General features: G+C 44.8%; 1 protein-coding gene across 1 annotated transcript; it reads right to left on the bottom strand.

Moving 5' to 3' along the window:
* Nucleotides 1–532: 532 nt before the first annotated feature.
* On the bottom strand, nt 533–1,583 carry twist1b (twist family bHLH transcription factor 1b; the record flags this gene model as incomplete). The annotated part of the gene is made up of 2 exons (XM_080540300.1): nt 533–643; nt 1,043–1,583. The coding sequence occupies one exon, from the start codon at nt 1,581–1,583 to the stop codon at nt 1,071–1,073; it is 513 nt and encodes a 170-aa protein (XP_080396426.1). The 3' UTR covers nt 533–643; nt 1,043–1,070.
* Between the last annotated feature and the right edge of the window lie 7,760 nt (nt 1,584–9,343).

Here is a 9,343-nt window from a genome sequence, read left to right as displayed (position 1 = left end):
AATTCAGAGCACAACACATTTAATTGTTTAAGTGTAATTCATCAAATTATGAAGCAAAACATGGCAAATTGATTTAAAATCATTTACTTTATTGCGGAAATATACAATTATTTACATAACAATAATACAAATAGGAAAGCATTTCAGACACAGGATCTCTTCCTCATGTAACACGTGCCACCAATAAATAAATACATGCATTCTGAAAGGAATAACCACAATTATTTTTTGCACAGGTTCAGGACACATGTCAAACTATTTGTGAGCTACCAAAGTCCACATCGACAGTCTTACACAACAACTGAGACAACTGCTTCGATGCACTTTGACCTCCACAGAAAACAACGCACGGCTGAGTCCAAAGGCAGCATGCACAAAACAGACATGTCCAACATTCGTCGTCAACAATAAGAATACGAATAAGAATACAAACATATATCAGAATGTAGTAGTGTAGCAGGCCAGCACGCAGGTCCTCCTTTTCTCTTGCAAAGTCTCCCTGTGGTTTAGCTGTCTGCTAAACTCTGCTGCTGTCCTCTCTGCTTTAAATAGTTGTCAAAGTTTGTTCCCAGATACCGCATATGTATCCAGCATTGGACTCCAGATTTGTCCCGTCAAATTGATAAGCAGAATCAGCTGTCACCTGCAGATCAGAACATGTATTAAAAACCTTATTATGTATTCTTCTTCGTATTATTATTATTATTATTATTATTATTATTAGTATTATTAGTATTATTATTATTATTATTATTATTATTATTATTGACGTTTAACTACCAACACGTTAAAACAAAGAACAACAGGGTTGGAAAATATGATGCGATCCAGGAAAGTGCAACAATATTGTAGTTTCGTGCAGTAGGCCTAGTCATATGATTATGACCTAAACAGATAGTTAGTAGGCTATGACCTAAACTATGATCTATCGTCAAATGGTTTTACTGTTTTTGTATTTTTCATTTTTTGGACGATAATACATTGTGAAATGTTTTGCGATCTCTGGTCTCAAAAGACGAATGAGTTGGAAGAAAGAGCCTACCATTGGACTACAGAGCTCTGTCCAGAGGCTAGTGAGATGCTGACATGGACCAGGCGCCCTCCATCCTCCACACAGAGAACGCATAGCTTAACCTCTCATGAGCCACATAACTGCAACTTGCCATTTTGGAGTCCAACTCATCGCTCTGCAGCACTTGGTAGAGGAAATCGATGTACCTGGAAGCGAGTTTGAGGGTTTGTATTTTGCTGAGTTTATCGGAGGGCAAAGTGGGAATAATTTTCCTCAAGGACGTGAAAGCTTCGTTGAGCGACTGCGTCCTCTGCCGCTCGCGCACGTTGGCCATGACTCGTTGCGTGTGCAGCTCCTCGAAAGACTGCGGACTGCTGCTGCTGCTGGACTTCTCTCTCTTCCCTCTCTTCCCAGGGGTCGGGCTATGGGAATCCTCCCCGTTCTTCCTGCTTGATCTCCTTTTCCTCCCACATCTCTTCGGTTGGCTGTCCAGCTCTCCCTCGCTGTTGCTGAGACTGTCCACTGGAGACACAGGGGAGCTCGACTCTTCCCCCATCATATCCTCAGACATCTTCCTCAGTTAGAAGCAAGACGAGCAAAAGTCCAAATGTTCCTTTCATTAATTTAATGGTTAATTCCAGTTGTGGCTTTTGCTGTCTTTGAATGCACCAAATATCCATACATGCATGGGATCCCGAGACAAGAAATGTTTTTCTGATACTTCAGAAACTAACGGAGTTCTTATAGCCCGCACGGCGTAAAGATTTTGGAGAGAGAGAGGATTGGCCAAGAACATGAATTACGTGAAGAGGGGTGGGGGTGGGCGCAGCCAAGGAACGATCAGAAACTCCTCTCTCCTTAAGGTCTTTGGAAAACAAAGTCTGAGACAGTGTTGAAAGCGGGGTTCTTCATCAATGGTGGTATTGCTGTTGTGTATAATAAGACAATATACGTATTATATTATTATAAGTATTTACTTCCCCCCCCCAGAAAATACGATATAGCCTATTAGATTTGATTATTATTTCTTATCATCCTTTAGGATAGAAAAACATATTGTATTGAAGCATATTGTAAAAAAAAAAAAAAAAAGATTAAAAAAAAAGAAGAAAAAAAAGAAAGAGAGAGTATATTATAGCCTTACTTCATGCAAAACTAAGGTGATGGTTAATTGAATTATTTCAAAGTCTGAAGAACGTTACGAAGTTATTGTTGTTATATCCTACAGTATTTCCCCAGTGTATTATGTAAACATTAGCAGAGGATTACGCGCGGTGCCATCCATGCGCGCAACTGACGCGTCACATTATCTAAGTGACCAGTCCACACCTGCAATTATTGACAAGCAGCATAAACTGTTATTCCACTGTTTACCCATGCTTATGACTTGGCTTTATTTTAAACGTAATTCAACTGACGATGAGAATGCTACCCTCACTGTTACCAATTGGATCGTTTTAATAAAGCATTTCGTTATTATTATTTTTTGACTATGTTTCTGTATTGATATTCTCATGTTAACGGATAATAACTGCTGCTAAATTGATCCACTTGGTTGTGGAACCTGGAGAAGAACATGTTTGAGTTCTCCAGCCAACACGACATGAGGGCACCGCCGTTGCCTCTCCTAGGAAGGCTGTAACGTAACTTGCCCACAAGAGGGCATATTAACCAACTCAATCAATAGATCTGTGATCGGAAGACAGTCCGTTTATACGAGATGGCTGATGTAACACAATGCTAAAGACAAAAGGAGGTCTCTCCTACTTCAATACATTGTTCATGCAGGCTTTCATTGAAACAAAATCAGCTAATGTTTGACTACTACCTGATATTGTACATTGTATATGCACTTATAAAAGCATCTATCTGTATCAGATGTTTACCAGGATGTGGAGTATACAATATACAGTGTGGAGCCAAGTAAGAGGATTACCTTTCCTAGGTCTAGAATGTTGTGGTCCACAGGAGCATCTCTGAGGCAGGAAACAGGAGGGCAGCGGGGGTCAGGGGTGGTGGAGGAGAGAGAGCACAGCATTGTTCTGGGTCGACCTCAGGGTGCCGCAAACAGGGGTTTGTTTTAATCATGGCCCGGACCGGTCGTTTAATCTGTTTAACATTTCAGAGGTCAAACTGCAAGAATATAAACGTCTGTAGCCTCATTGACCGGAACTTTAGACCTGATACGGTAATTCCAAAATATTTTTTTTGTAAGATTAGTATAGTAAGAATAGTATTGTAAGATTACTACCTTTACCTATCACACTTTGATACAACTGCAACAATATTCATTGAATTGAAAGAAGAGTCCTTCATTTTCATGGCAGGTTATGTCACCTGCATCTTACTATATATATATATATATATATATATTATATATATATAACTATATCCTCTGACTGAGAAGTAACTTAACGTAACCCAGTCATCCAGGATGGTGAGAGGCCCGCCCCTCGCTCCAGGATTCTTTACCTTTGCGTGAGGCCCTGTCCATGGTGCTTATTATGTCACCACACCCTACCTAACATGGTTGTCAAGGTAGGCTACCTTAACAGGAGTTCTAACCCTGCTTGTGTGGTTCAACACCCACAACTCTCAATTCTGGACAATGAACATCAAGCGTTTTTCTTTCCTCTGCTCGGACACAGCTGGTGATGTCATAGCTACAAAATGCAAAACCTACAGCAGCGTACTGTGTGTACAAGACCCATATTATATCACATCGTTCATTGTTACACAACATTATGAAACGTTATGAAAGTACTGCATGAAAATCATAGCTGTGTTTCAGAGATAGTGCAAAGGGTAGCCACTAAAGGGTAATACAGCACCAATCAAAAGTTTGGACACACTTTCCCCATTCAATTGAATCTATTCAACTGGATCTATTTGAGTCTTTTTCGGGGCAGATTTCCCCGTAGTGTTCCCCACACGGCTGCAGGAGTGACACTGAGAAAACACAGCTGCAGCATGAGAATATGATGTCATCAGAGGACACACAGACTCGATTGGTATTTTTTTTATAAAGACAGTGCCTTTATAAGTTCATACACTTTAAAGTGAAAAGGAATTTGTCACTGGGTGAATATCACAAGAGGTTCACTATCATTAGAACAAGTCCTGTCTGTCACACTCGGCTGGACAGACTGAGGCCCCATCAACTCTTGCCCCCATAAAGGGTTAAAGTAGTCATCTACAAGTTTTAGTCTGAATATTTAGTGCGGAATAAGGAGGTAATATGAGGTCCTGCTTTATTTTTCAGTCAACTCTGACAGTTCTGCGAGAGAGTTTGGTGTTTTGATAAGATACGGCTGGTTTGTTTGCAGTTATGTACAGTACGTATGTCTTCTTAATCTTTCCTCATCAGTTAATATTTTCTATGTTAGGATAAATAGAATAAAATAGAATAGAATAATTGAATTCCTAAAACATTTTTTGTTGTTGCAATTTGATCTTTTATATAGGTTACAGCATAACCGTGACACAGATGTATTATGACAGAGCGGCACATCCCACATCACAAGATACAAACACACTCTTTGTCTTTTTGTATGAACAGTGAGTAGGAGTTCTGGTGGTGTCTATGTGTAATGGTGATTCATGCAACTGGACTGAGCAGTCAGGAGTGAGCCCGGAGGATCATTAACAGCCACTCCCATAGGTCACTTCATAAGACCAGACCCAGCTCCTCCACTGCTGGCATGGAGCCAGAGTCAGATCCATAGAGACCGATGTCTTTTCTCTCTGTTATTTATCTGCTGAGCCATGGAAAGCAGTGTTTCTCTATCAGGCCTACTCACATATCTATTGAAATAACAAACCACGGCTTCTCCATAGGTAGAAAGTCTCCCACAATTGCCAATGGTATTCATGTTCACTCCATTAAGTTTTAACCACACAGTCCGATGCCAGAGAGGGAAGATGGATCAGCTGCTAAGGTCGAGAAAAGACAGGGGCCCTGCTCTTCAAAGAAGCAGGCAGGAGAATAAACTCCACTAGGACCCACATACTAACAAGGTTAGTTGTGTTGGATGACAGCATTTTTCCCCCCCTCTCGGATTCTGCAATTACCTCAGTTGTCTCAAAATGTCACATTCCGCAGAGAAACTCAGACATCATATCGCATTTTGGATAGTGGCAGTCTGGCGGTCGGGGGAGAGGATGTGGGGTGTAGATTAGGGAGGTAGCCTCTATGGGTGTGAGGGGGGGCCAAAGCTCCTGAAGTCAGCTGTAAAAGAAAGCCATTAAAAACAACACGGCTCTTTGATGCCGGAGGAGAGGCCGAACGTTGTTTTTCTGTATATCAATTGGAACACAACTGAAAGAAAGCCCAATCCAAAAAGAAAGAGGAGCTAACTGGCTAACTGGCTAACTGGCTAACTGGCTAGGAAGACACACTCTTCTACCCAGGACACACAGGATATCAGGGTTCATGCATGTTCATTCATTCAATTTGAAGTTCTCTTTCATTATTTATGTGCCAAACAATATGAATAAAAGCACATAGTAATACTAATATTCACAGGGCTGCCAAGTTTCACCAAAAGTTTGGAGTGAGATTTTTTAGCGGTGGAGCGACCCAAAACTGTACACGTTTTGGCAGCGGCGGCCCCTCTCTCCCACCCAATTATTTGTACTAGTTTCCTGCAATTTTACATGTTGTTCATAATAAACCAGCACAAGAAATTAAAATAATTTACATTTTATAAAAGAAGACAAAAATTCAGACAATATATCATATTTATGAATGTTAATAAACAAATACAGTAGCCTACAGACTCTAAAAGAAAATTGGGCCCCATCAACAGGACTCATGGTCAGCAGCAGAAAGACCCTTGGTCATCATCTTATATACAGTGCATTGCTCATAGATGGCTATCATGTTATACAGTACACATTTTTTGAGGGACCCCCAATTGTTGTATTTGTATTGTAAATTGTAATTATTATTATTATTATTATTATTATTATTATTATTATTATTATTATTAATGTACCTGGTTATGTTACAGTAGAGAAACAAAAAACAGTTACCAAAACTGAGTATTTACTAGCTAAGATTGGCAAAAGATTGGTGTGGTGCAACTGAAATTAGTAAACAACTAGTTTGAAACTAGCTAGTAACAACTAGGGGTTTAGTAACTACTAAATGCCTGCATTTAGTAATGACTTACGCCAAATTGGTGCAACCCAGTCCAGTAGGCTACCAGATACGATGTTGTAACGTATGCATATATTTTGCACATATTCACACTTTTATTAAAGACCCAAACGTATGCACATATTTTGCACATATTCACACTTTTATTAAAGTTTTTTTTTTCACCAACATCTTCAACCAGTCCCTATCCCAGGCCACCATCCCACCCTGCCTGAAAACCTCAACTATCATCCCAGTCCAGAAGAAAAGCACGGTGAGCTGCCTAAACGACTACCGCCCGGTGGCACTCACACCAATCATCATGAAGTGCTTCGAGAAACTAGTCCGGGCCCACATAGTCACACGCCTCCCGCCCAACCTGGATCCATACCAGTTCGCCTACAGAGCCCACAGGTCCACAGAGGACGCCATCGCGACGAGTCTCCACTCCACTCTATCCCACCTGGAGAGGGGAAACAGCTACGCGAGACTGCTCTTTGTGGACTTCAGCTCTGCCTTCAACACCATCCTTCCAGACAGGCTAGTGACCAAACTACTAGACCTGGGACTATCACACTCTATATGTGCATGGATCAAGGACTTCCTGTCCGACCGCCCCCAGAGGGTGCGGGTGGGCTCCCACACCTCCACAGCCCTCAGACTCAGCACTGGGTCCCCCCAGGGCTGCGTGCTAAGCCCCATCCTCTACAACCTCTACACCTACGACTTCACCCCCGTCCACCCCAGCAACTCCATCGTAAAGTTTGCAGACGACACCACCGTGGTGGGCTGCATCTCGGGGGGGGACGAGGCGGCGTACAGGGATGAGGTAGAGCAGCTGAAAAAGCTGTGCAAGGTTAACAACCTGCTGCTGAACCAGTCAAAGACCCAGGAAATCATCGTGGACTTCAGGAGGAAAAAATCTGAGGTCCAGCCCCTGCTCATCGACGGAGAGAGCGTGAAGAGAGTCTCAACCCTCCGATTCCTGGGGGTGCACATACAGGATGACCTGTCCTGGAAGAACAACACAGCAGCCATCATCAAGAAGGCACAACAGCGGCTCTTCTTCCTGAGAGTCCTCAGGAAGGACCACAACAAGCAGGAGATACTGGTGGCCTTCTACCGCTGCGCAGTGGAGAGCATCCTCACCTACTGCATCTGCAACTGGTTCTCCAGCTGCACAGCCGCAGAGAGAAATGTGCTACAGAGAGTCGTGAGAACAGCCCAGAAGATCACCGGCGCCCCCCTCCCCTCTCTGGAAGAGCTGTACAACACACGCTGCCTCAGGAAGGCCTCCAAGATCTCCAGAGACCCATCCCACCCTGGGTACGAACACTTTGCCCGGCTGCCCTCGAAAAGGCGGTACAGGACCATGGCCGCAAGGACAAACAGACTGAAGCTCAGCTTCTACCCCAGGGCCATCCAGGCCCTGAACACAGCAAAGACCTAGGTTCTGGGCCCTGGACAGTCTGGACGGATTGATGGCAGCTGCTGGATTGAAAAATCAGGTGTAGTGCTGAGTCACAAATGTGTACATTTCAAGCCTGCAAACTGCGACACTTTAAATGAATGTGCAATATGCACTATGTGCAATATGATAACCCTAGTCGTTTTATCTGTACAGTATAGTATAGTGGATAGTGTACATAGCCTTTATTTATGTAAACCAGCTCCTTTCCCTTCTTGTTTTTTTTGTTTTTTTTTCTTTCCTTGCACCAGGGGAGCCACCCCTCCCAAATTTCGTTGTTTGGTACCTGTACTATAGCAATGACAATAAAGACCATTCATTCATTAAAGACCCAAACCCTTTAGTAGGGAACTTCTCCTCTCTTTTCTGAGTCTTTTTCTTTTTTTCCAAACACGGTGTAAATGTGCTAACCCAAACCCTAAACACTTAAAGTAGGGAACTTTGGATTTCTTCTTCTCCTCTCTTTTCTGAGTCTTTTTCCATTTTTTTCAAACACGGAATACATGTGCTAACCCAAACCCTAACCCCAAGCCTAACCCTAACCACCAGTAGGGAACTATGGATTTCTTCTTCTCCTCGTTCTTTTCTGACTCTTCCCTCATGACCTCCAACTGCAGCTTCAGCTCCGTGCTCTGGACCTCCTCCTGCTGCAGCTTGGTCTGGGAGAGGGAGAGCTGCTGACGACGGGTGACCAGGTCGATGGTGACCATCTTCTGCACCTCCACCTCCGCCCTGCTCCTCTCCTCAGCCTCAGTGGTGCGCTGCTCCATCTGCAGCTGATGGGAGTTTAGGGCGAAAGCTCTCTCCTTCTCCTCCAGCTTCTTGGCGTCAGCTAGGGCCTGCAGATGGGCGGCTGTGAGGGAGGCCTTCTCCTTCCCCACTGGTCTTTGTCCTCCTGGAGCTTGGTGCGGGCCTCGTCCCTGCTCTTCTCCAGGTCCAGGAGGGTCGTCCTGACCTCAGCCAGGCTCCCCTCCGTTTCTCCCTGTGCAGAGAGGGCCTGGTACCTCTCCTTCTCCAGGTCGGAGTTGTCGCGGAGGAGGCTCTTCTTCTCCTGCTCCATATCATGGAGCTTTTGGTGAAGGTCGCTCTCCTTCACCTGTACCTCCTTGACCTCCTCCCTGCAAAGCTCCAGAGCCTCCTCAGCTGCTGCCTTGGCCACCAGGACCTCACTCTCCAGGACCCTGATCTTGTCCTCTGCCTCCCTGGTGGCGTTGGCGAGGGTCGCCCTGACCTCGGCCAGGCTCCCCTCCGTTTCTCCCTGTGCAGAGAGGGCCTGGCGCCTCTCCTTCTCCAGGTCAGAATTGTTGTGGAGGAGGCTCTTCTTCTCCTGCTCCATACCGTGGAGCTTTTGGTGGAGGTCGCTCTCCTTCACCTTCACCTCCTTCACCTCCTCCCTGCAACGCACCAGAGCCTCCTCCGCTGCTGCCTTGTCACTCTCCAGGACCCTGATCTTGTCCTTTGCCTTCCTGATGGCATTGGCGTGGGTCGCCCTGACCTCAGCCAGGCTCCCCTCCGTTTCTCCCTGTGCAGCGAGGGCCTGGCGCCTCTCCTTCTCCAGGTCGGAGTTGTTGCGGAGGAGGCTCTTCTTCTCTTGCTCCATATTGTGGAGCTTTTGGTGGAGGTCGCTCTCTTTCAGTCGGCCCTCCTTCATCTCCTCCCTGCAAAGCACCAGAGCCTTCTCCAGGAAGAAACCCCACTCCTCACACAACACCACCCTCGCTCT

This window comes from Nansenia antarctica (genome assembly GCF_963989245.1).
Source record: "Nansenia antarctica genome assembly, chromosome: 10".
Classification (NCBI taxonomy): domain Eukaryota; kingdom Metazoa; phylum Chordata; class Actinopteri; order Argentiniformes; family Microstomatidae; genus Nansenia; species Nansenia antarctica.
This window is presented reverse-complemented; position numbering and strand designations above follow the sequence as displayed.